Genomic DNA, 27,974 nt, shown 5'->3' on the forward strand with positions numbered 1-27,974 from the left:
GTAGTGACCAAAAAAAGAGTTAAACAAATCCAAATATATTTTATATTTGAGATTATTCAAAGTAGCCACTCTTTGCCTTGATGACAGTTTTGCACACTCTTGGCATTCTCTCAACCAGCTTCAAGAGGCAGTCACCTGGAATGCATTTCAATTAACAGGTGTTGTCACGATCGTTGTAATAACATTCGGACCAAAGCGCAGTGTGAAATCGGTTGGACATTTTATTAGAAGTGAACCCGCACAAAACAATACAGAGCAAAACGATATGTGAAGCTATGGCGTGCACACAGGCAACTACACATAACCCTAACCCAACTAGCAAGATCCCACAAAACACAGTGGGGAAATGGCTGCCTAAATATGATCCCCAATAAGAGACGATGATAAACTGCTCCCTCTGATTGGGAACCATACCAGGCCAACATAGAAATAAAACAACCTGGATTACCCACCCTAGTCACACCCCGACCTAACCAAAATAGAGAATAAAAGGCTCTCTCTGGTCAGGGCGTGACAGGTGTGCCTTGTTAAAAGTTAATTTGTGGAATTTCTTTCCTTCTTATTGCATTTGAGCCAATTAGTTGTGTTGTGACAAGGTAGGGGTGGTATACAGAAGATAGCCCTATTTGGTAAAAGACCAAGTCAATATTACGGCAGCTCAAATAAGCAAACGACCGTCCATCATTACTTTAAGACATGAAGGTCAGTCAATCCGGATAATTTCAAGAACTTTGAAAGTTTCTTCAAGTGCAGTCGCAAAAAGCGTTGTAGTGAAGCAGATTGAGAGCTTCAAGTTCCTTGGTGTCCACATCACCAATAAACTATCATGATCCAAACACACCGAGACAGTCTCGAAGAGGGCACGACAATGCCTATTCCACCTCAGGAAACTCCTCAGATCCTCAAAAAGTTCTACACCTGCACCATCGAGAGCATCCTGACTAATTACATCACTGACTGATATGGCAACTCCTCGGCCTCCGAGCGCAAGACACTACAGAGGGTAGTGTGTACAGCCCCCACTCCCATTTTATGCTGCAGCTACTCTCTGTTTATGATTCATGCATAGTCACTTTACCTCTACCTACATATACATATTACCTCAATTATCTCGACTAACCTGTGCCGGAACCCATATATATAGCCTCGCTACTGTTATTTTATTGTTGCTCCTTAATTATTTGTTATTTTTTGAATATTTTTTTATTTTTTACTTGTTTATTTGAGTAAATACTTTCTTAAGACTTATTTTTCTTAAAACTACATTGTGGTTAAGGGCTTGCAAGTAAGCATTTCACTGTAAGGTTTACACCTGTTGTATTCGGCGCATGTGACGAATAAAATGTTATTTGATTTGAGGACTGCCACAGGAAAGGAAGAACCAGAGTTACCTCTGCTGTAGAGAATAAGTTCATTAGAGTTAACTGCAACTTATATTACAGCCCAAATAAATGCTTCACAGAGGCGTCTACGTTCAGATCCCACCATGGTTCTGGTTTTCCGAGAACACAAGGTTACCACAGACCTGATGAAACCAGCCACCTGTCAGAAGATGCTTACACTCGTTCACATTGTTATGACTCTATTCTTGTGATGAAAGGTCAAGTTTTTGTCAAACCCACTTCTGAGTTTTTACTTGCTGATAAGATGGTTTCTGCTGTCAGGGGGAGGATAGATTTATTAAAATGTTGTTGCTTGGGAAAGTTACGTTTGGGGGATTGGAGAGGCTACACGAGTTACAAGATGTCTTAGAAATTTTGCAGAACTTGGGGAGAACTATCATATACCATACTCTGTATCAACTTCTGCCTACAAATGTATTACCCAAATTAGTATTTTAATACTTAAACAAAAAGTCTGTTTTTCCTTTCCATTACTAATGTATGTTTGATAATTATATAGACCTGATCATTTGTTGAAGAAATTGACCAACAACTCCTTCAAGACTGTTGGAAAAGCATTCCTCATGAAGCTGGTTGAGAGAATGCCAAGCGTGTGCAAAGCTGTCATCAAGGCAATGGGTGGCTACTTTGAAGAATATAAAATATATTTAGATTTATTTAACACTTTTTCATTACGACATGATTCGATATGTGTTATTTAATAGTTTTGATGTCTTTACTTTTATTCTACAATGTAGAAAACAGTCAAAATAAAGAAAAACCCTTGAATGAGTAGGTGTGTCCAAACTTATGACTTGTACTGTATACAAAGAAATATAGAAAGAAAAGGTCAAATGAAACAAGGTACAGTTAGTGCAGTCTTTCCAGCTTCAGTTTGAAGTCAGGGTGTTCGCTTTATTGTTGGCTAGCTCCTCTGAACAACAGTGTCCTGCGCAGAGAGCACATTTTCTATGCCAGGCGAAATTGTGTCTCATTAGGTCATTGTTATGGATGCATCAAAATAAACGTACAGTAACTAGAAAACAGCTTATGCAAATGCAGCAACTTTGTTGTTGTTCTGGCTGACATTTGACGGGACTGTAAGTTAGCCCTAGTTGGCTTACTAGCAAGCAAGGGATACGAATGAATCCAGACAGTATGGCAATGGAACTAACAACTGGGTCGCATCCATAGATACAGAACAAAAAGACTGAACGACTGGGTCGCGTCTCTGGCAACCGAACCGATAGAGAGAACGACCAGCCGGCTTGGGTACTAAGATTTGTGTCGGGACTATATCTTGTGGAAGGATGAAATAGTATGATTACATTTATACAAACCATTTTTTAATGAAAATATGTCAACCATTATTTGAATATGTTGGTAACTGTTGTATAAGAGTGCCTCGATAATGCCTCGACTTAGTCTCGGGCCTAACAACATCCGTGCCAATATATCCTCCAAACACCGGCTTCCCTGTCATTAGCACTTAAATATCCACCAATCCAACGAGAGGAATAGGTCGGAGCTAGCCCTTAGTTTCCGCTCTGTGTACAACGAATCCCATTGTTAGGGTGGAGACATAGGGCACCTCGTCCTTACATCCATATCTCTGCTTTTATCACCACTGAGGTATTGTTATTACTGACAATACTGAGCAAGTAAGCGTGAGTCGAGCAGCAGTAGTTTGCAGGCATGGAGCATAGTTCCTCTGTATTCCAGGCATCTGGAATAGACTGAAAACAAATTATATTATTGCAGTGACACAACTTCACAATCATTTGTTTTTGTCAAATCTGTAGAAACAAACACTGATACAGACAATACACAACAATAATACAATACTTTCTCAGAACACACCACCAACAGATTTAAACAAGACTGCATATCCCAAAATGATTACTTCATAGAAATAAACTTGCATTGTACCACCACAGATGGTAAAAATAGATAGACATTTCAATGTGAAGCATCCACTTGGCGTTTCCACTCACTACCAAATGGTGGTGAGAGGAATCGCAGTGGCAGGCAGTAGGAGAAGATGGAACAAGATGGATTTTGGCCTACATTCTGTAAAATATTCTCATCGATTAAACATTTGATCTCAATACTGTTTTCTGTTCCCAAAACTAGAATAATTTACGAAACAGGGTGGACTAAGTTTTGTAGACTTTACCCTTTGCCAAAGTTTTAAAAAATTGTATAGTTTAGAAAGAATGCAAGGGCGAATTGAGTTATTGTCCATGTGCACTTCATAACATAGGCGTTCCCTAACGGAAATATGCAAACATATGCTAGAATGCTCCAATGGGGTCTTGCTAACTCGTTCTTGCTTTCCCGCTTGCCTTGCTGCCCTCCTTGCTTGTTCTGCCCGCTGAAACAAATTTGTTCCTTACAGGCAGTGGTCTATCTTGGGTTAGTTTTAGACGTCTTTGGTACCACAGCACAGAAGCATGACCTCGAGGACCAAAGCGCTAATCTGAACAGGTCCTTTTATACCATTTTTAATGGTCTCTTCTAATTAGGGTTCGAAATGAAATATTGACCAAAGCTGTCTACCATGTCACAACTAAAATTGTGACAAATAATGTGTTGATACCTTGAGAGGTAGCCTTTGTAGTTTCATTAAATACATATAACGTTAAATGACTACATGTTCCTTATATGTATGCAAAAGGAAGAGAAGGCTTCTTCCTCCCAAATAAGATGGCGGCTCCCTTAACCATGCTATTAGTTGTAGCTGTAACGATTAGAGCAGTATTATTTAGATCAAGTTTAGCTGATATTATATCAGAAAGGGTTGAGGTGGTATCTCCACTAAATACCTGTGCAAAGGAGCCACTTCTGGTGGCCAGGTCTGGACCAACAGATAGAAAATGTGGCAAAGAACTGTAGTGGATGTTTGGAAACCCTTCACATGCCTGCTCCTGTCCCAGTCCACCCATGGGAATGGCCCGCAGAGCCATGGCAGAGAATTCATGTGGACTACGCTGGTCCCTTTGAAAAGCACATGTTTCTGGTTATAGTTGATGCCCATTCCAAATGGCCAGAGGTGTTTTGCACTGACTCCTCCACCTCAGCTCAGACGATAGAGTGTCTCAGAACAACGTTTGCACGCTTCGGTTTGCCACTGCAGCTGGTAAGTGACAACGCGCAAGCTTTTGTAAATGACGAGTTTACAAGATTCATGTCAGTAAATGGAATCAAACACTCAACTTCAGCTCCGTACCACCCTGCCACCAATGGGCTGGCAGAACGCTTTGTGCAAACCCTAAAGCAAGGACTCCGTGCAGCAAAACGAGACGAAGGGACTTTGCAAACAAAACTGGCCAAGTTCCTGGCCTCCTACCGAAACACCCCACATGCCACAACAAATGAAAGCCCAGCCGCACTGATGTTCGGGAGGCCTCTCCGCACACAGCTGGACATCATGAAGCCAAACAGGCGTAATGAAGTGCTGAACAAACAAGCCAAGATGCTCTCCGGTGGCCGGGAGCGCCATCTCCAAACAGGACAGGAAGTGATGGTGCGAGACTACAGAAGAGGAGGGAAATGGACAAGAGGGACCGTACACACACAAACGGGACCCAGAACTTACCAGGTTCAAGTGAGCCCAGACATAATGTGGCGGCGTCACATTAACCAAATGCATTCCACGGAAAACAGCACAACAATCGAGAGAGAACAGGCACAGAGAGCTCCTGAGAGTGACACACAAGGAACTGTAGAGGACGGTGGGGCAGTAGAGAGACCCCAGGCTGAAAGAAGGGAACGTGTTGATGAAGGTGCTGCTATAGCAGACGCTATAATGGAACAAGCGCACACTGAGGATGTTCAGGAGCCTCCAGACAATCTGAGGCGCTACCCAGAACGAAGGCACCGTCCACCAGACAGACTAGATTTATAAACAAACAAACAAAAACTAACTATTCAAGTTCAAATTAAAAGATGCAAAATAACTACAACAAGTTCTGGGAAATGTTTCAGTTGTGGTTTGGTAAAAGTAACTCTGATTGTATAAGAGAAGGAATGTTATGTTCTGTTAATTACTGATGTCCCCTTTAAGGATGAAGCGCCCTTGGTCATGCGCAGTATTGTTCTATGTTATTCTGGTACTAACCTGTTTGAGTAAATGTGAAGCTCCAGTTCAATTGCTTGTATTCAGAGTCTTTCTTATTACATAAATAAGTACTAAGTGTTAAGACACTACAACCTGGAAAAGAGGAAGGCGCTTTATTGATAATCTTTGTGGCGAACTGCTGCTCTGTCTCGCGCTTGCTTGCTCAGCGTTGTCAGTTCAAGTCGCAGGTCAGACAGCTTTCTATGCTAACCGGTTGGACAGCACCAAACGTGTTAAAGAGTTCTAGCTAGGTTGTGTCCACAAAGGAATATAGTTAACACACACACATCAATTGGCTTTACCCTCAATCTCATTTAAAGGGGAACCTTAATGAAAGGGAGGTACCCATCTAGCCAAGTAAATCAATCAACTCCTCCAATGAATTGAACACGGACTGTTTTTGAACTGAACCTCCAAACTTGGTGATGGGTCGTTCGCTAAGGAACGGATCTTTCGGTGAACGTCGAACCACTTCGGTGAAAAAGCAAGTTATTGGGCTCCTTGATTTGCATACTACTACTATAATTCACTAAAGAAGTTGAATCATCACAGCAGAAACAATAAATAGTGGGGAGAGCGCGTCAATCTGGTCCACTGATTTTTTTTTTCAGTGCAGGCCATCTAATCATTTGGCCACGGTAGACATGTATTTTGAACGCGCATTTCATGATCCGACATAATGGCATTCTACCTTTTGGCCTTTACGTTGGAGATTAGCAATTTTAATGTTTCTATGTCGATTTTTAAGCATTTTGAATGAGGAGCCTTTGGTGATGTCAGGGGAAGATGGCGGAAGTGGGTGCTGGGTTCGAATCAAGCAGCGCGTCGACAAAAGTTTGTGAATACGAATGTTTAATGGACAACAGTACCTAAAATTAGAGTGGATGATACGTTTTTTAATGATGATAAATCGCTTCTTGTCGGGATGCGTTTCCTGAGTACGGATGCATATGTGGGAGACTCGTTTGAGGTGTCGAGAATTGTGAAATATGTATGCGCTGGGAAAAGTGGAGCCTGTCAGTGACCAGCTGTGGTATTATCTTGACTAATTGTATTTCTGAAGAACATAGTAAGATCGCAGTGACCCTCAAAATAAGCGGACAACAAAAGTTATGGACTTCGGAGTCACCTCAGGGAGGGTGTTCATGTTGAATACTTGAAGGTAATTCCTGAGCTGTGTTCGAATACTCATACTAACCTTACTATTTGTGACGTGAATTGAGTATATAGTATGGATATAGTTAGTATGCCAAAAGTTTACGGATGTCGTACTAAATTCACCAAAATACGAGTTATAGATGTAGTGGACACTTTCCGTGCTTTTGGGGCCCATAAGGCAATTATTCAGAATATGGGAGTGACTTCACAATGTTTTCAAATTTGAAGAAACTGGCGGAAAATATGCAGCGGAAGTCCAATTAGAGCGGATACAAATTCATTGCTTTAACTAATTATAACAAATGTTAACATTTTGAACAAGGTAATGACTTTTCAAATAAGTTACGTTACATGTTATGTTGGCTGACAATTTGTTAGTTACGCTATCCTTACTAACCGCAAAGCATTATAGCAGTACAGGTTTGTTAGCTAGTTAACGTACCTATTGTTAGTTGGCTCCTAATACATCGATCTTGCCAGGCAGTTCATTAACTAACTACGATTATTAACAGCATTTTTAGCTAAGTGGTATTGTCGTTGTGCTTTTCAATGGACATTGTTAATTCTGGCAATGTACTCCGATTTCAGAAAACTCATGCAGACTAACTGATGATTTTACGAACGCTGTTGAAAATGGCCGGTGTCAGCAAAAATAAGCCTAATTCAATTATTGCCAGCAGCATAGTTAGTCACCAGGAAAACATGAGAACAACCTAAGCAGCTCTGCTAGGTTGAGTAAAATGTTCAAAGTGAGGTGTTCTCTCATTTGTGTCCAGACGTAGATAGCCAACATTAGCCAGTTACGTTGGGTGCTTGACTGTAGTTCAATGCTCGGATCAACCCTACTCAGCCAAAGCGTCCACCCTGTCCAGCAGTGTGCTCGCTCACTGGTCTGTATTTACGAACGGACAATGGTCTGACAATGGTCTGGATTTTCAAATGCCCAGAGCGCACACTGCCACTCCAGATTGAATTTACAAACACACCCAAAATCGTAAAACGTTTCGCTAGTTATTTGTTATGCTAGCGAGAGGTTGCATAGCAACAGCATCAACTTCCAGTAGACAGGCAAAGCTCAAGTACACACATTTACATTTAAGTCATTTAGCAGACGCTCTTATCCAGAGCGACTTACAAATTGGTGCATTCACCTTATGACATCCAGTGGAACAGCCACTTTACAATAGTGCATCTAAATCTTTTAAGGGGGGGGGGTGAGAAGGATTACTTTATCCTATCCTAGGTATTCCTTAAAGAGGTGGGGTTTCAGGTGTCTCCGGAAGGTGGTGATTGACTCCGCTGTCCTGGCGTCGTGAGGGAGTGTGTTTCACCATTGGGGAGCCAGAGCAGCGAACAGTTTTGACTGGGCTGAGCGGGAACTGTACTTCCTCAGTGGTAGGGAGGCGAGCAGGCCAGAGGTGGATGAACGCAGTGCCCTTGTTTGGGTGTAGGGCCTGATCAGAGCCTGGAGGTACTGAGGTGCCGTTCCCCTCACAGCTCCGTAGGCAAGCACCATGGTCTTGTAGCGGATGCGAGCTTCAACTGGAAGCCAGTGGAGAGAGCGGAGGAGCGGGGTGACGTGAGAGAAATTGGGAAGGTTGAACACCAGACGGGCTGCGGCGTTCTGGATGAGTTGTAGGGGTTTAATGGCACAGGCAGGGAGCCCAGCCAACAGCGAGTTGCAGTAATCCAGACGGGAGATGACAAGTGCCTGGATTAGGACCTGCGCCGCTTCCTGTGTGAGGCAGGGTCGTACTCTGCGGATGTTGTAGAGCATGAACCTACAGGAACGGGCCACCGCCTTGATGTTAGTTGAGAACGACAGGGTGTTGTCCAGGATCACGCCAAGGTTCTTAGCGCTCTGGGAGGAGGACACAATGGAGTTGTCAACCGTGATGGCGAGATCATGGAACGGGCAGTCCTTCCCGGGAGGAAGAGCAGCTCCGTCTTGCCGAGGTTCAGCTTGAGGTGGTGATCCGTCATCCACACTGATATGTCTGCCAGACATGCAGAGATGCGATTCACCACCTGGTCATCAGAAGGAGGAAAGGAGAAGATTAATTGTGTGTCGTCTGCATAGCAATGATAGGAGAGACCATGTGAGGTTATGACAGAGCCAAGTGACTTGGTGTATAGCGAGAATAGGAGAGGGCCTAGAACAGAGCCCTGGGGGACACCAGTGGTGAGAGCGCGTGGTGAGGAGACAGATTCTCGCCACGCCACCTGGTAGGAGCGACCTGTCAGGTAGGACGCAATCCAAGCGTGGGCCGCGCCGGAGATGCCCAACTCGGAGAGGGTGGAGAGGAGGATCTGATGGTTCACAGTATCGAACAATTTCACTTTGTTATTGATTATACAGAGATTGTGTTTATGGTGAGTGCAGCCCCTAATATACTAATTCAGTGATATCACTGTCTATAATATCATAACACAGTTTGATACCTATATCAAATAGAGGGTCCAGTGATATTTCATTGCTAGTTTTGCTCATAGACAATTAGCTATAACAGTTTACATGGATGCTACACAGCAACCAGTATCCACTAGAGCAGATGGTTGATTGAGGAGCATAATAAGAGTGATTCCCAAAGGTCACATTGGGGGCGGCAGCGTAGCCTAGTGGTTAAGAGCGTTGGACTATTAACCGGAAGGTTGCAAGTTCAAACCCTCGAGCTGACAAGGTACAAATCTGTCGTTCTGCCCCTGAACAGGCAGTTAACCCACTGTTCCCAGGCCGTCATTGAAAATAAGAATATGTTCTTAACCTTGCCTGGTTAAATAAAGGTAAAATAAAAAAATAAAACATCCATACTCACTCAACTGGGTTCTCTTCTCTTTCTCAACCTGCCCTACAGATGGCAAATGCTCTGACTGCGGTGGCACTATACATAGCAGTGAAGGAATACAACAAAATTGTGTTAATTGACAAATGATGACAAAATAAATATCATGCAGTTCATGATAAACTGTGCCATGGTAGGATATCAAATTTACTAGATATCAACATTACTTACAGCAAGTGTTTATCCACTTTTAAAAAAACTTTTTTTTTACCCTACATCACTGGTTTTCAGCTGTTCTGAGAAACATAGGTCGATTCACTTCCTCAAGTGTGCAGCAAATTCATACTACATGAAAAGCTGAAATTATGACATCCTGGCAATTAAAGCACGCTTTATTTTGAGAAATATATTCTACTACAAAACGTTCTATTCTCACGTATCCAAAAAGCTGACTAAAATAGGATGTTGCTGGAGAATTTAGTCACAGCTGTTGTGTAGTGGTGACCGTTGTTGGTATGGTGTCTTTCAAGATGCCCTAGGATTGGGTGTTCGAGAGCATAAAATCAGTGATGTGTTCTGGGTAAATTGTGACCAACTTAAACTACAAATAATAATGGGTAGTTATTTATGATGCAAGGTGATTTGTAGATCAGTCAATGGGCAGTCGCCTTAAGTGTCGAACAAGCCCAGAGACTTCACTTTGCTGTTGCATTATGGGTACGAAACAGTACTTTGTGTGGTAGGGTCCTTTTTAAAATAAGTTTTATTTTTTGCCTGATTCAGTTTTTTCCCAAATTTCATTTTCTCAGTTTAGTTTTTTTAGGTTATCGTTTTCAGGTGTTCGCTCTCAAAATCACACTTTAAAAAAAGTATAAAACAGACAAATTTGATGTTTAAACCACATCAGGAGACCACTTATGAGGTTTTGGAAAAATGTAAGACATTTATGTTGCCCATTAATTCAACTGTTTTTTGCTTAACAATGTTTCTGTAGCTCTCGTGATTCCCTGATAAAATAAAGGTGATTGCAGAGTTTGGAAAACAAATGGCGACTGGATTGATGCAAATAATCTTGATATTATTCTGTCAGGTTGGTATAGGCTACTTTGTAGTTAACATTTAATTGAGAAGGTTTTTGGGAAAGCCTTTCCTTCTACCAGAAGACAGCTGTTATTACATTAGCCTCATTGCTAACAGCAACACCCAGACAAACGCGCTCATACAGACTGGCATCCCTGTGCCGTTGCTTTTACAGAAAGTTAAAGAAAAATATAAAGCATTGATGGATTTTGTTCATGTCTTATGGTAATCTTGGGAAAATGAATGAATTTCCTACTACATTCCAATACATATGAATATTGTTGAATTCCCGTTTTTAATATCTGGAATCTGATCCCGTCCACATTTTCTGCAACAATATATTTTTATAGGGCGCTAGTGTGGTGACACATTATTTATACACTTTACATACATGGTAATTTTATGCACAATATTACATTATAGGAATACAGTTTGATATACACATTACACATAAAATGGTACTCCTACATATCTGGTATACGTGATATGATGTTTTCGGTCCTAACTAATACAGCTCATGATCCCACCCCTCAGCTACTATTAGCCCTTCCCACCTATCTCCATAGACTTCTCTATTGATTTCCATCTGGCACATATCTTTCAACTGTGCTGTGGTGTTTTACATGAATTCTAAACATTTCTCATCCCATAGTATCCACAGATTGTAAATTATAGATTAATATTTTCGCTAAGAGTATTACAGTGCATACGGAAAGTATTCAGACCCCTTCCCTTTTTCCACATTTCTTTTAACATTACAGCCTTATTCTCAAATTGATTCAATTATTTTCCCCTCATCGATCTACACACAACACCCCATGATTAAGCAAAAGCAGGTTTTTAGAAATGTTTGCAAATTAAACAAAATTATTTACATATGTTTTCAGACCTTTTGCTATGAGACTCAAAATTGAGCTCAGGTGCATCCTGTTTCAATTGATCATCCTCGAGATGTTTCTACGACTTTATTGTAGTTCACCAGTGGTAATTTCAATTGATTGGACATGATTTGGAAAGGCACACACCTGTCTATAATATGGTCCCACAGTTGACAGTGCATGTCAGAGCTAAAACCAAGCCATGAGGTCGAAGGAATTATCCGTAGAGCTCCGATACAGGATTGTGTCGAGGCACAAATCTGTGGAAGGGTACCAAAAAATGTCTGCAGCATTGAAGGTCACCAAGAACACAGTGGCCTTAATCATTCTTAATTCTTAATCAAGTTTGGAACCACCAAGATCCTTCTTAGAGCAGGCCGCCCGGCCAAACTAAGAAATCAGGGAGAAGGGCCTTTCTCAAGGAGGTGAACCAAGAACCCGATGGTCACTCTGACAGAGCTCCACGAGTTCCTCTGTGGAGATGGAAGAACCATCCAGAAGGACAACCGTCTCTGCAGCACTCCACCAATCAGACCTTTATGGTAGAGTGGCCAAATGGAAGGCAGAATCATGCTGTGCTGATGTTTTTCAGTGACCGGGACTGTTTAAAAAAATTATTTTTATACATTAGCAAAAAATGTCTAAACCTGTTTTTGCTTTATTATGGGTTATTGTGTGTAGATTTATTAGATTGTTATATTTATTTTTAAATCAATTTTAGAATAAGACTAACTTAATGAATTGGGGAAAAGTGAAGGTCTGAATGCACTGTATGCTAATGCTAAAAATATGAATTTTCTCATGAACCATAAGTCGGATTGAATCAAGATTTGGTATAAAGACTCAATGAATTGTATAATAATAGTGAAGACATCAAAACTATGAAATAACACAGAATCATGTAGTAACCAAAAAAGTGTTAAACAAATCAAAGTAGCCACCATTTGCCTTGATGACAGCTTTGCACACTATGGGCATTCGCTCAACCAGCTTCATTAGGTAGTCACCTGGAATGCATTTCAATTAACAGGTGTGCCTTGTTCAAAGTTAATTTGTGGAATTTCTTTGAACATCAGTTGTGTTGTGACAAGGTAGGGTTGGTATACAGAAGATATCTCTATTTGGTAAAAGACCAAGTCCATAGTATGGCAAGAACAGATCAAATAAGCAAAACAACAGTGCATCATTACCTTAAGACATGAAGGTCAGTCAATACGGAACATTTTAAGGACTTTAAAAGTTTATTCAAATGCAGTCGCAAAAACCATCCAGAGCTATGATGAAACTGGCTCTCATGAGGACTGCAACAGGAAAGGAAGGCCCAGAGTTACCTCTGCTGCAGAGGATTAGTTCACTAGAGTTAACTGCATCTCAGAATGTGGCCCAAAAATCAGTTCTTCAGAGTTCAAGTAATAGACACATCTCAACATCAACGGTTCAGAGGAGACTACTTTAAGCAGGCCTTCATGGTCGAATTGCTGCAAAGAAACCACTATTAAGAGACTCCAATATGAAGAGTAGACTTGCTTGGGCCAAGAAACACGAGCAATGAACATTAGACCGGTGGAAATCTGTCCTTTGGTCTGGTGAGTCCAAATTTGAGATTTTTGGTTCCAAACGCCGTTTCTTTGTGAGACGCAGGGTAGGTGAACGGATGATCTCTGTGTGTGTGGTTCCCACCGTGAAGCATGGAGGAGGAGGTGTGGGGCTGCTTTGCTGGTGACACTGTCGTTTATTTAGAGTTGAAGGCACACTTAACCAGCATGGCTACCACATAATTCTGCAGCGATACGCCATCCCATCTGGTTTGCGCTTAGTCCCACTATCATTTTGTTTTTCAACAGGACAATGACCCAACACACCTCCAGGCCGTGTAAGGGCTATTTGACAAAGAAGGAGAGTTATGCAGTGCTGCATCAGATGACCTGGTCTCCACATTCATCCGACCTCAACCCAGTTGATATGGTTTGGGATGAGTTGGACCGCATAGTGAAGGAAAAGCAGCGAACAAGTGCTCAGCATATGTGGGAACTCCTTCAAGACTGTTGGAAAAGCATTCCATGTGAAGGGTGGATACTTTAAAGTATATTTAACACTTGTTTTGGTTACTACATGATTCCATATGTGTTCTATCATAGTTTTGATGTCTTCACTATGTTTCTACAATGTAGAAAATAGTAAAAAAATAAAGAAAAACCCTTGAATGAGTAGATGTCCAAACTTTTTATTAGTACTAAGTATTCAGACCCTTTACTTAGTACTTTATTGAAGCTCTTTTGGCAGCAATTACAGCCTTGAGTCTTCTTGGGAATTATGCTAAAAGCTTGGCACACCTGTATTTAAGGATTTTCTCCCATTCTTCTCTGCAGATTCTTTCAAGCTCTGTCAGGTTGGATGGGGAGTGTTGCTGCGAGCTATTTTAAGGTCTTTCCAGAGATGTTCGATCGGGTTCCCGTTCGGGCTCTGGTTGGGCCACTCGAGGACATTGAGACTTTTCCCGACGCCACTATTACCTTGGCTGTGTGCTTTGGGTCATTGTCCTCTTGAAAGGTGAACCCTCGCCCCCCTGAGTGCTCTGGAGCAGGTTTTTGTCAAGGATCTCTCCAAGTCCCTGCTGCTGAAAAACATCCACACAACATGATGCTGCCACCACCATGGGATTGTGCCAGGTTTCCTCCAGATGTGACGCTTGGACTTCAGGCCAAAGAGTTCAAACTTTTTTCCATCAGATCAGAGAATCTTGTTTCTCATGGTCAATCTTTTAGGTGCCTTTTTGCAAATTCCAAGTGGACTGTCATGTGCCTTTTTCTGAGGTGTGGCTTCCGTCTGGCCACTCTTCCATAGAGTGCTGCAGAGATGGTTGTCCTTCTGGAAGGTTCTCCCATGTCCACAGAGCAAGTCCGGAGCTCTGTCAGAGTGACCATCTATTTCTTGGTCACCTCCCTGACCAAGGCCCTTCTCCGATTGCTCAGTTTGGACGGTCGCCCAGCTCTAGAAAGAGCCTTGGTGTTTCCAAACTTCTTCCATTTAAGAATGATGGAGGCCACTCTGTTCTTGGGGACCAATGCTGCAGAATTTGTTTGGTACCCTTCCCCAGATCTTCGCCTTGACACAATCCTGTCTTGGAGCTCTACGGACAATTCCTTTGATCTCATGGCTTGGTTTTTTCTCTGACATGCACTGTCAACTGTGGGACCTTGTATAGACAGGCGATTGACTTTCCAAATCATGTCCAATCAATTGAATTTACCATAGGTGGACTCCAATCAAGTTGTAGAAACATTTCAGGGATGATCAATGGAAACAAGATGCACCAGAGCTCAATTTAAAGTATCATAGCAAAGGGTCTGAATACTTATGTAAATAATACATGTGCAAAATTTTCTAAAAACTTGTTTTCGCTTTGTACAATGGGGTATTGTGTAAATGGAGGGACAAAAATAATTGTATCCATTATAGAATAAGGCTGTAACGATGTAGACAAAGGGATCTGAATACTTTGAGAATGGCTAATTAAACCACTATTATGGTGCAGCACTTGTAGACTAGCAAAGGACAGCACCGCCACAGATGAAAGGAGAAATTAATAGTGATCAAACCTGAGTTAGTAGCATATCAATCACCGCTTGCCTTACTCCCTCTAACAGTCAAATCTGAAAGTAACGCAAAGTAATAACTAGTAATATAACTTATTTCCACACAAAGTAATATTTTAAATAGCACAATACTTTTGTAAAATTGTACGAGTAATATTACATTTTCAGGTAACTAATCCCAACACTGATTATGAAAGGGCCTTCATGCATTGTGTGATCGTTCCCTCCTACTGTGTGAATGTTTCTCTCTGTGTCTCTTCCCCAGCCTCTCCATGCCAGATCTCACCCCCAACATAGGCCTCTTCTGGTACTTCTTTGCCGAGATGTTTGAGCACTTCCACCTCTTCTTCATCTGTGTCTTTCAGATCAACGTGTTCTTCTACACAATTCCACTCTCCATCAAGCTAAAGTGAGTCCCCTTCATCAGCTCTTCAACTCAGTGGGGAGAGACTAAGGTTGTCATTTTTGTGGTTCAGAAGAGCACAGATCAGTAGGGCAAAATACAGTAACCCTTCAAATATGTTTGCACTGTACCAATAGATGCACGTTAGCACATATGCTAATGCAAAAAATACTTTATAATTATTCTCCTCATGAACCATAAATCAGTTTGACTCAAGATTGACTCGTCAAAGACATTACCCTGATGAACCATGTTAAGTTTGGCATTGATATCTTAAAAGAAAAACAATTATCTTTTTAGACTATGCAACGCTAATTGGTTTTGACTTGGCTGTGTGAGTAAAAAAATGTAATGGTCACATCATTCGAGCTGCACATTCACCTCACTCAAAACGTCCTATTTTTTAGGAGGCTAAAACCATGATTTGGTCCAAAACGAACCATAGAACCTAATGACACCAGATGGAATGTAGTCCCACAGTACGTCTTAACTTAGTTTCAGAAAAGCTAAAGGATTGGTCAAAAGATGGCTAAATTATAGACAAATAAAAATCTGATTTTACGTGTCCATTTAAACCACTAAGTCCTCTACACCGAATCCTATTAACTTGAAACTTTAAGATGAACCACACTGAATTTGGTATTGATATCCCAATAAACAAGGAAACTATTATAGAGCCAATGAACACGCCGATTGGCACCTGTGTTTTTCTGTTGCTCATTAGAAAAATTAGATTTCAGTCTTGGCGGTGTGTTTCCTGACAGGTTCTGTGTTTGGTTAAGGATATTTGTCCCCCATGAGACACTAGCCAATTTCACTTCCTCAAAACCCCAGAATGAATCTAATATAACTGTAATTCATTTTGAAGTTTTTGCAGTGGATGCTTTAGTTGTGCAATTTTACATCTAACTAATGTGTTTGGGGGAGTTCTCAAGTAACAAAATGTGCACTGTGTTGTTTTATGTAAATTGGCAGAGCTGCTGAGCGCTGTCTGCTATTGGATAGAGAGTGATCACTGCAGCTGTTCACCCCGTGTCAGTTACCTGTTGTGCTGCATAGATATTCCGAACTATGTTTTAGACAAGATTTACTTTGACCTAAATGTATCCTATTTTCCCTAGAATAAGTGTTTGACTCATCAATACTACATAGGATGTTTTCAAAGGTAGTCATTGCTTTTTAAAGGCAGTCGCTTTTTAACAATTCATTATTTTCCTATGTAACGCTAATGCTCAACATCATCTGCAATGATCTTCTCATGAACATATATATATTTCAGAATCACTCCAGATTTTGTTATTATTGTAATGCTCCGGGTGTCGTGGGTGTGGAGTCAAACGCAGGAGACAGAGAGTGCAATGCTGTGCGTCTTTAATAGCACCAACGCACCACAGGTTGCTCACAAATGTAACGGCCCCAAACACAGGGAATGAAAATGTACAACGGAAAAATCACGACCAGGCACTAACACGTACCTCTACAACAGAGCCGAAGGTTACACTGAAATAATCCCGCACAACAACCAGGCGGGCCGGCTGTCTAATAAGGACAAACTAATCATACATAAACAGGTGCTACCAATAAACATACAAGGAGGGCGAGGAAAGACAATCAGTGGCAGCTAATAGGCCGGTGACGACGACCGCCGAGCGCCACCCGCCCGGGAAGGGAAACCACCCTCGGTCGGACTCGTGACATTTATACTTATTACATCAGTCTTGAATAGTTTTAATGCATTCAAATATGGCCACACTGTACCTATAGATGCACATACAGTCCATTCATCAATCTACACACAATACCCCATAATGACAAAGCAAAAACAGGTTTGTAGTTTATTTTTTATGAATTTGCAAAAAAAGATCTAATTTACATAAGTATTCAGACCCTTTACTCAATACTTTGTTGTCTTGGGTATGATGCTACAAGCTTGGCACAACTGCAAAGTAGAGATCCTTGATGAAAACCTGCTCCAAAGTGAAGTGGTCTGAATACTTTCTGAATACACTGTATGCTAATGCTACAAATACTTCATCTTCCCATGAACCGTAACACGGAACCCAAACCGGCTGCGTGCGTGCACCATCGTGCATAAATGTATTTTGATCCCCCACACCAAACGCAATCACGACACGCAGGTTAAAATATCAAAACAAACTGTGGCCAATTATATTAATTTGGAGACAGGTCGAAAAGCATTAAACGTTTATGGCAATTTAGCTAGCTAGCTTGCTAGCTAATTTGTCCTGGGATATAAACATTGAGTTGTTATTTTACCTGAAATACACAAGGTCCTCTACTCCGCCAATTAATCTACACATAAAACGGTCAACCAAATCATTTCTAGTCATCTCTCCTCCCAGGCTTTTTCTTCTCTTGACTTTACATTGCGAACTTTCATTAATTAGGTGCATTACCGCCACTGACCTCGTTTGTCTTTCAGTCACCCATGTGGGTATAACCAATGAGGAGATGGCACTTGGGTACCTGCTTCTATAAACCAATGAGGAGATGGGAGAGGCAGGACTTCCAGTGCGATCTGCGTCACAAATAGAACTGACTTCTATTTTAGCCCTTTGCAATGCAGTCGCTCGTTAACGCACGCGAGCAGTGTGGGTGCAATAATTGAATAGCATGTATGTCTAAATTTATTTTGCAACGCTCGTGCACGCGACGCGAGTGGTGTACTCAGCCTGTAACTCAGATTGACTCAAGATTTGGTATAAAGACTCAATGAATTACACTCAAATTTATTTGAGAATGATTAGTTGCTGCATTTAGTAGATGGAACCACAAGGGCTATAAGAACTGGACTGATGGATATGGGGCCATGAACTTTGGTATGTATAGCTTATGCGTATGTCCTTAGAAGCTCTGTGAAAATAAAGTCACTGTAACCTTAGATGGCTGCACCAAACTAGTTTGTTGCACTATAGATGTCATTGGCACCAGTGGCATAGGCTTTTAGAGCAATATCTGATGATCAAGTGGACGATGTCTTGTGCAAATAAATGTTAAATTTAAATTATACAGACAATGTGAAATATTGTGAAAATAACACTGAAAATATTTCACAAATCACAAACGATTAGTTAAATTGACCCCATATTTGGTATGTAAACTTAAATCATGAAGTAATTACTTTAAGAATGATTACCTGCTGCATTCAAAGATAACCAATTTACAGCACTAGACTAAACTTTACTTGCATCATTGTTGTGGTGTTGAGAGATCAACATGGTAATACTTTCAGTTTGTACATAAAGGAAGATGGCAAGCACTATCATATAACAACTTTATCCAAGTAATTTTGTCCTTTCGGTCATATGTGAACCCTGTTCATTGCTGATTGCAGCTACAGTTGAAGTCGGAAGTTTACATACACCTTAGCCAAATACATTTAAACTCAGTTTTTCACTATTCCTGACATTTAATCCAAGTAAAAATGTAGGATCACCACTTTGTTTTAAGAATGTGAAATGTCAGAAATCTTGGCTTATTTATTCTGGTTTTCCCATGATGTCAAGCAAAGAGGCACTGAGTTTGAAGGTTGGCCTTGAAATCCACAGGTACACTTGACATCCACAGGTACACCTCCAATTGAGTCAAATTATGTTAATTAGCCTATCAGAAGCTTCTGAAGCCATGACATAATTTTCTGGAATTTTCCAAGTTGTTTAAAGGCACTGTGAACTTAGTGTATGTAAACTTCCAACTTCAACTGTATATTTACTATCAATGTTCCTAGCAGGTTTCCATTAGCAGGTAATTAAAATAAACTAAAAGCTGATAATTGTAGCCGGCCAAATTGTCCTCGGCTACTTATCATTCACCCCGATTTTGCGCTTCAGCACCATTCTCTCACTCCTTACATGTATCGACCTGCTGCTGAGGAGAGCGAGAGGGCAAGAGAGGAGTCTTGACCTTGGCTAGTGTTGAATGCTAAGATAGAGGCCTTTTTCATTAAAGTAAAACTAAGGTTGGATAGTGCCTATAGTGAAGAGCCTACAAGGCAGGGTTCCAGACGACAACCATTTAGTCGTATTTTGTGACCCTTTTGACTTGGCTGTGCAAGTAATAAAAATGATTGGTCACATTGATATTCGTTGCCAAACTCACTGGCTCCAGGTCATCTATAATGACTGGAACCATTTTAAATAAGCATGCCCCATTCAGAAAAAACTGAACCAGGAACAGATATAGCCCTTGGTTCTCTCCAGACCCTTGACCAGCACAAAAACATCATGTGGCGTACTGCATTAGCATCGAATAGCCCCCGTGATATGCAACTTTTCAGGGAAGTTAGGAACCAATATACAGAGGCAGTTAGGAAAGTTAAGTCTCTCTTTTTCAAACAGAAATCTGCATCCTGTAGCACAAACGCCAAAAACTCACTGCCTCCAGGTCATCTACAAGTCTTTGCTAGGTAAAGCCCCGCCTTATCTCAGCTCACTGGTCACCATAGCAGCACCCACCCATAGCACACGCTCCTTCAGGTATATCTCACTGGTCACCCCCAAAGCCAATTCCTCATTTGGCCGCCTTTCCTTCCAGTTCTCTGCTGCCAATGACTGGAACGAACTGCAAAAATCACTAAAGCTGGAGACTCATATCTCCCTCACTAGCTTAAGCACCAGCTGTCAGAGCAGCTCACAAATCACTGCACCTGTACATAGCCTATCTGTAAATAGCCCATTCAACTACCTCATCCCAATACTGTATTTATTTATTTATCTTGCTCCTTTGCACCCCAGTATCTCCACTTGCACGTTCATCTTCTGCACATCTATTCACTCCCGTGTTTAAATGGTATATTGTAATTACTTCGCCACCATGACCTGTTTATTGCCTTACCTCCCTTATCTTACCTCATTTGCACACACTGTATATATACTTTTTCTACTGTACTATTGACTGTATGTTTGTTTATTCCATGTGTAACTATGTTGTTTGTGTCGAACTGCTTTGCTTTATCTTGGCCAGGTCGCAGTTGTAAATGAGAACTTGTTCTCAACTAGCCTACCTGGTATAATAAAGGTGAAATAAATAAAAAATATCAAAAGAATGTATTGCCTTACCTCCCTAATCATACGACATTTGCACACACTGTATATAGACTTTGCTATTGTATTATTGACTGTACATTTGTTTATCCAATGTGTAACTCTGTTGTTTGTGTCGCACTGCTTTGCTTTATCTTGGCCAGGTCGCAGTTGTAAATGAGAACTTGTTCTCAACTATCCTACCTGGTTAAAGGTGAAATATTTATATATTTTTTAATGTTGATGCGAGCTGCACGCACATTCTTTCGCCTTGTTGCTGCGTATTATGTACTATTAAACAGGCGATTTCATTCAAAGCGGTTTACCATAGTGCGTGCATAATTACTTTCATATGGGTGGCCCCTGTAGGAATTGAACCCACTACTCTGGTGTTACAACTCTCATGCCCTACGTAGCCACACAGGACCATGTGTGTGTATATATGATGTATCCCATCTAAAAGTGCCATCCTATAAGTCCTGTAAATGATTTAGTCCTAAAAAGGCTGCTGTATAGTAACACTGCTGTCCTCTGTCCCAGGGAGCACCCAGTCTTTCTGATCTTCATGCAGATCGCCATCATCTCCATCTTCAAGTCCTACCCCACCGTGGGCGACATCGCCCTCTATATGGCTTTTCTGCCGGCCTGGAACCACCTCTACAGATGTGAGTGGTTCTTTCCCATGAGCTATGGATTGCGTTCGATAGGGTACACCGTAGTAAACTGTTTTGCAACAGAAGACGAGCACAAGCATTTCTTATTGGACAAGTTAAGACAGTACCTCCTCGTTTCAAGGCTTTCATTTCGCACCTACTGAACTCTGTCCTATAGCTATTTCTGTTGAGGAGGCAGGAATACTGTCGAATTCAGTTTGTCTTCATCCCTCAGAAGTTGTACAAAGTTGCACTACATTAATATTCCGTGTCATCTATGGTGTAGATCCCGCTGTACTGTATGTGTGAGGATAGTGTTTCCCAAACCTCTGCTCTATTCATTAGCTATCTATTCTCCAAGCCTCTCCAGGTTCTCCTTTACCCACATCCAGATAGCAGATGTTCTGAAAGAGCTGCAAAACCTGGACCCGTACAAATCAGTTGGGCTTGACAATCTGGACCCACTATTTCTGAAACTATCCGCCGCCTTTGTCGCAACCCCTATTACCAGCCTGTTCAACCTCTCTTTCATATCGTCTGAGATCCCCAAGGATTGGAAAGCTGCCGCAGTCATCCCCCGCTTCAAAGGGGGAGACACCCTGGACCCAAACTGTTACAGACCTATATCCATCCTGCCCTGCCTATCTAAGGTCTTCGAAAGCCAAGTCAACAAACAGGTCACTGACCATCTCGAATCCCACCGTACCTTCTCCGCTGTGCAATCTGGGTTCCGAGCCGGTCACGGGTGCACCTCAGCCACACTCAAGGTACTAAACGATATCATAACCGCCATCGATAAAAGACAGTACTGTGCAGCCTTCTTCATCCACCTTGCCAAGGTTTTCGACTCTGTCAATCACCATATTCTTATCGGCAGACTCAGGAGCCTCGGTTTTTCGGATGACTGCCTTTGCCTGGTTCACCAATTACTTTGCAGACAGAGTTCAGTGTGTCAAATCGGAGGGCATGCTGTCCGGTCCTCTGGCAGTCTCTATGGGGGTGCCACAGGGTTCAATTCTCGGCCCGACTCTTTTCTCTGTATATATCAATGATGTTGCTCTTGCTGCGGGCGATTCCCTGATCCACCTCTACGCAGATGACACCATTCTATATACTTCCGGCCCGTCCTTGGACACTGTGCTATCTAACCTCCAAACGAGGTTCAATGCCATTACAACACTCCTTCCGTGGCCTCCAACTGCTCTTAAACGCTAGTAAAACCAAATGCATGCTTTTCAACCGATCGCTGCCTGCACCCGCATGCCCGACTAGCATCACCACCCTGGATGGTTCCGACCTTGAATATGTGGACATCTATAAGTACCTTGGTGTCTGGCTAGACGGTAAACTCTCCTTCCAGACTCATATCAAACATCTCCAATCGAAAATCAAATCAAGAGTCAGCTTTCTATTCCGCAACAAAGCCTCCTTCACTCACGCCGCCAAACTTACCCTAGTAAAACTGACTATCCTACCGATCCTCGACTTTGGAGTTGTCATCTACAAAATTGCTTCCAACACTCTACTCAGCAAACTGGATGCAGTTTATCACAGTGCCATCCGTTTTGTCACTAAAGCACCCACCACTGCGACTTGTATGCTCTAGTCGGCTGGCCCTCGCTACGTATTCGTCGCCAGACCCACTGGCTCCAGGTCATCTACAAGTCCATGCTAGGTAAAGCTCCGCCTTATCTCAGTTCACTGGTCACGATGGCTACACCCATCCGTAGCACGCGCTCCAGCAGGTGTATCTCACTGATCATCCCTAAAGCCAACACCTCATTTGGCCGCCTTTCGTTCCAGTACTCTGCTGCCTGTGACTGGAACGAATTGCAAAAATCGCTGAAGTTGGAGACTTTTATCTCCCTCACCAACTTCAAACATCTGCTATATCTGAGCAGCTAACCGATCGCTGCAGCTGTACATAGTCTATTGGTAAATAGCCCACCCATTTTCACCTACCTCACCCCCATACTGTTTCTATTTATTTACTTTTCTGCTCTTTTGCACACCAATATCTCTACCTGTACATGACCATCTGATCATTTATCACTCCAGTGTTAATCTGCAAAATTCTAATTATTCGCCTACCTCCTCATGCCTTTTGCACACAATGTATATAGACTCCCCTTTTTTTTCTACTGTGTTATTGACTTGTTAATTGTTTACTCCATGTGTAACTCTGTGTTGTCTGTTCACACTGCTATGCTTTATCTTGGCCAGGTCGCAGTTGCAAATGCGAACTTGTTCTCAACTAGCCTACCTGGTTAAATAAAGGTGAAATAAAAAAATACAAATAAAAATTCCACTGCTAGCAAACCTCTTTGAACGAATCAAGGGCTTGTAAATAAATCCAATCAATGGAACAGCTGGTGTGGTGGGTACTCAATGAGAGGTTTTGGAAACATGTTTTATGAGCTGCACAACAGACGGCATTGGACATGGACAAAGCTCGACTGAGACAATTATTTTAGGAGAACTAACCGTCAGAGGGTGTGCTCCTTAACGTCATCCCTAATACTGTAGTGCAGTAATCCTCAATCCTGCTGCAGGTGACCCGCAGTACAGTAGGTTTTGTCCCAGCCAAAGGAATGTACTTTTTTTGTCTTAGCAGTAACACACCTAATTCCACAATTCAAAGGCTTAATGATGAGTTGAATCAATTGTGTTGGTGATAATGCAAACAAAAATAATTGCTAACACCATTGGGTCACTAGGACCAGGATTGAGAAACAATGGTCCTTTGTAGCTCAGTTGGTCGAGCATGGCACTTGTAACACCAGTATAGTGGGTTTGATTCCCGGGACCACCCATATGTAAAAATGTATGCAGGCATCAATGTAAGCCACTTTGGAGGAAATCATCTGCTAAATGGCATATATTACTGATTTAGGGTTTGTTTTCAGACCAGGTCAAGGGCTAGTATAATTATATTTCTTTACAAAGAGAAGCAGGAAGATGGGATGACTCAGCTTTGTCAAAGTCAACAATAGAAACTGATTTCTGATGCACCACAGGTATCTAACACAAAGCTCAATAACAAGAAAAGCCAGGATGGTATTTCAGAAAGCATAATCTAATGAGTCATCCAGCTTAATGATCATCTCTTTAGTTATAGCCAACAGAAGAGAGTATAGCCAGCTAAGGTAGCGAGTGGTCAGTGATGTTTTAAAGGTTGAAGTTTGCCTTTGTATGAACAGGAGTTCATACAGAGTCCTTTCAATTAGTCATTTATTTATTTGATAGGGAGAGGTACAATAAAGACATTAACACATTGTGTAATCACGCGTGAAATGCATTGCACCGTCATGATTGGGCTTGCACTAATTGCAGAATATTTACTAGAGCGAGTTAGCTGGCTAAGTGTAAAGTGTTGAGGTTGTAGAACTGGAATGGTGATGCCCATCTACAGTGGGCTCCGGTCAGAGAGCAGAGACAGAAGCAAAGATGCAGTTGGAGTCTTTATTTACATGAAGATGGTTGGAAAATGGAATGAATTGTTTAAATGTCTAGATTCATAGAGTGATGAACGGTTGATGTTGCCAGTCTTGAACAGTTGGATGTATGAATTAGGATGTTTAATGGCTGCCTGAATTAGCCATTAGCAGCCGGAATCCCACACAAACAAAGAGGTGAGGAAGTCCTCTTCTATGCAATAAAGGATGTTGGAACTCGCATTCAATTACTCATACTGGTAGTTGACTTGCTCAACTCCTCTACTCTGTTTGGGTGATGGACCCGGATTGAAAGGAGGCGCTCTCAATGGCTGCCCTTGTAAATACCTGGCAATAGAGAGATATAGAAGGCACACCTGCCACGAATGCCGTCTCCCCAACTCCACATCACCAATCAGCGATTTCTGTACACTAAGATTGGGGGAAACTTCTACAAGAAAAAGCTTTGGTTTTAGGCTCATTAAGAATGATATGACTGTACATTATATAATTTTATATTGACTTTATTTGCCTTGTGTTCTAGTCCTGAAGAATATCTTCCTGGTGCTGGTTGTGTTGTTGGCGTGCTCCGCGCTGTTCCCCGTCCTCTGGCACCTCTGGATCTACGTGGGTAGTGCCAACTCCAACTTCTACTATTCCATCACGCTGCTTTTCAATGTGGCACAGGTGAGTGGGCTGGAATGGGCACCACAGCTGGGTAGGCTAGCATTGCTACAGGCATCTTCAGTGTGAAATCAGCTGGATTAGACTACAGTACCTTTAACTATTGAAATTGTAATTTTCACAGATGGATTTCTGTCAATATTGTTTTGTTTCTTCTCAGATCTTGGTGGTGTCGGACTACTTCTACGTGTACCTGCGGCGAGAGCATCACCTAACCCACGTCCAGTACCTGAAGAGGAAAGACGGTAGCGAGGCCACTCTGGTTCTCAAGTAGTGGACGACACACACACACACACACACACACACACACACACACACACACACACACACACACAGGCAGGGATGGGACCGCTGCATGACTGAAAGTGACTCTGAACATTACCCCACACTTCGAGTTCTTATTTCTGAGGTCTTAAACAAACAGCCCAACCAACCCCTTGCCCCCACATAAACCAGCCTTGGTGTTTCTGAAGGTCCCACTGGAGCAAGCCTGAAGAAATGAAGGAAGGAGCAGACATGGAGGTTAAGTGGCTGCGGTGAAAGATGTGCTAACTTTTGTCTGTTCTGTCGCTCCAATGAGTAGGTGAGATATATATTTTGGCATGTAGGTGATTGGGTTGCTGGTCTGGGTTCTTTTGCTTTTTTTTGTCCTTTTTTCTGTATTTACTTTCTTATGCCCACTGTCACTCACATTGAAAACAAGCAGATGAATTGCGCAGATGTGAGCCTTTGGGCGCATATGTAAACCAGACAGATCTGCTCTTTTACCAGCAGAGGGCGTCAGTTGAATAGGAAAACAACAGTGATTTGTCAGTCTGTCTATCAGCCAACGTGTTTATTTGGGCACGCAAAGGAAAACTTTTAAAAACATTTTGCGTAAAAAAATTAGTATTTTCCAAGTAGTCCACCTCTGTTTCAGGACGTTGTCTTCTGTTTGGTGCCTAATGAACACAAACCTTTATGTTTTGCTTTCCTAATACACTAAACACTGTGTCCAACTATAACGGTCTGTACAACTTGTTGGTAAGTTGCTACTCTTCTCTCAATGAGTATCTGATGACTCCTGCATTGTCACTATTTGCAAGAGCATAGGCAAAAGATATTGGGGATAAGACACCCATTTACTGGACTGTGTCTTCTCTGAGAAAAAATGGAATCTGAATGGTACTCTGTACTTAGTGACAATGAGATATGATCTGGAATCCTCTGAACTCTCGTGATGCACTCTGCTTGGTGAATGTGTTCCGTGTCAACTTGAATGTTCATGTATGCCATTTTTTTTATAGAAATTAGGGATTTATGTGTATTTATTTGTATTTATGGTGTTTATTTATTGCCAGCCCTGATTTTTGTTCTAAATGTTAAGTTGTTTGGTATGGTTTTGTATTTTTTAATTTTTTAAAAATAAGACCAGGGTGATTTTGAAACGGATATTTTATTTGCTGAATGATGGCTACAGTACCGGTTGTAGTTTTTGGGTGGATACAGATACAGTGCCTTCAGAAAGTATTCACATCCCTTGACTTTTTCCAAATTGTGTTGTGTTACAGCCTGAATTTAAGAGTAATTAATTGTAGATTTGTTTTGTCACCGGCTTAGACATAATACCCCATAATGTCAGTGGAATTATGTTTTTTGACATTTTTACAAATGTAAAATGGAAAGCTGAAATATATTGAATCAATAAATATTCAACCCCTTGGTTATGGCAAATAAGTTCAGGAGTAAAAATGTGCTTTACAAGTCACATAAGTTGCATGGACTCTGTGTGCAATACTAGTGTTTAACTTGATTTTTGAATGACTACCTCATCTCTGCACGCCACGCATACAATTATCTGTTAGGTCTCTCAGTTGAGCAGTGAATTTTAAACACTGATTCCACCACAAAGACCAGGGAGGTTTTCCAATGCCTTGCAAAGGAGGGCACCTATTGGTAGATGGGTAAATAAATAAAAATGCAGACATTGAATATATTTTGTAGCATGGCAAAGTTATTAATTACACTTTGGATGATATATAAATACACCCAGTCACTACAAAGATACAGGCATCCTTATGAACTCAGTTGCCGGAGAGGAAGGAAACCGCTCAGGGTTTTCACCATGAGCCCAATGGTGACTTTAAAACAGTTACAGAGTTTAATGGCTTTGATGGGAGAACTGAGGATGGATTAACAACATTGTAGTTACTCCACAATTCTAACCTAATTGACAGAGTGAAAAAGTATGCCTGTACAGAATACAAAATATACCAAAACATGCATCCTGTTTGCAACAAGGCACTAAAATGAAACTGCAAACAATGTGGCAAAGCAATTCACTTTCTGTTCTGAATACAAAGTGTTATGTTTGGGGCAAATCCAATACATTACTGAGTACCACTCTTCATATTTTCAAGCATAGTAGAGGCTGCATCATGTTATGGGTATGCTTGTAATCATTAAGGACTGGGGAGTTTTTCAAGATAAAAAAAAGAAACGGAATGGAGCTAAGCACAGGCAAAATCCTAGAGTAAATCCTAGTTCAGTCTGCTTTCCACTAGATACTGGGAGATTAATTCACCTTTCAGCAGGGCAATAACCTAAAACACAAGGCCAAATCTACACTGGAGTTGTTTCCCAAGAAGACGTGAATGTTCCTGAGGGGCCAAGCTACAGCTTTGATTTGAATCTACTTGAAAATCTATAGCAAGTACTTAAAAATGGTTGTCTAGCAATGATCAACAACCACTTTGACAGAGCTTGGAAGAATTTTGATTAA

At 41.6% G+C, this 27,974-nt stretch overlaps 1 protein-coding gene across 1 annotated transcript; it reads left to right on the top strand.

Annotated features, from left to right (window-relative positions):
* The first annotated feature begins 5,798 nt into the window (after window positions 1–5,798).
* Window positions 5,799–27,151, top strand: LOC118388905 (phosphatidylinositol glycan anchor biosynthesis class U protein-like). Its single transcript, XM_035778502.2, has 5 exons — window positions 5,799–6,664; window positions 15,263–15,406; window positions 20,983–21,107; window positions 25,074–25,216; window positions 25,374–27,151. Exons 2-5 carry the CDS (start codon window positions 15,270–15,272, stop codon window positions 25,485–25,487), a joined length of 519 nt encoding a protein of 172 aa, XP_035634395.1. The 5' UTR covers window positions 5,799–6,664; window positions 15,263–15,269; the 3' UTR covers window positions 25,488–27,151.
* The last annotated feature ends 823 nt before the right edge of the window (window positions 27,152–27,974 follow it).

The sequence above is a fragment of the Oncorhynchus keta genome, chromosome 10, assembly GCF_023373465.1.
Source record: "Oncorhynchus keta strain PuntledgeMale-10-30-2019 chromosome 10, Oket_V2, whole genome shotgun sequence".
Classification (NCBI taxonomy): Eukaryota; Metazoa; Chordata; class Actinopteri; order Salmoniformes; family Salmonidae; genus Oncorhynchus; species Oncorhynchus keta.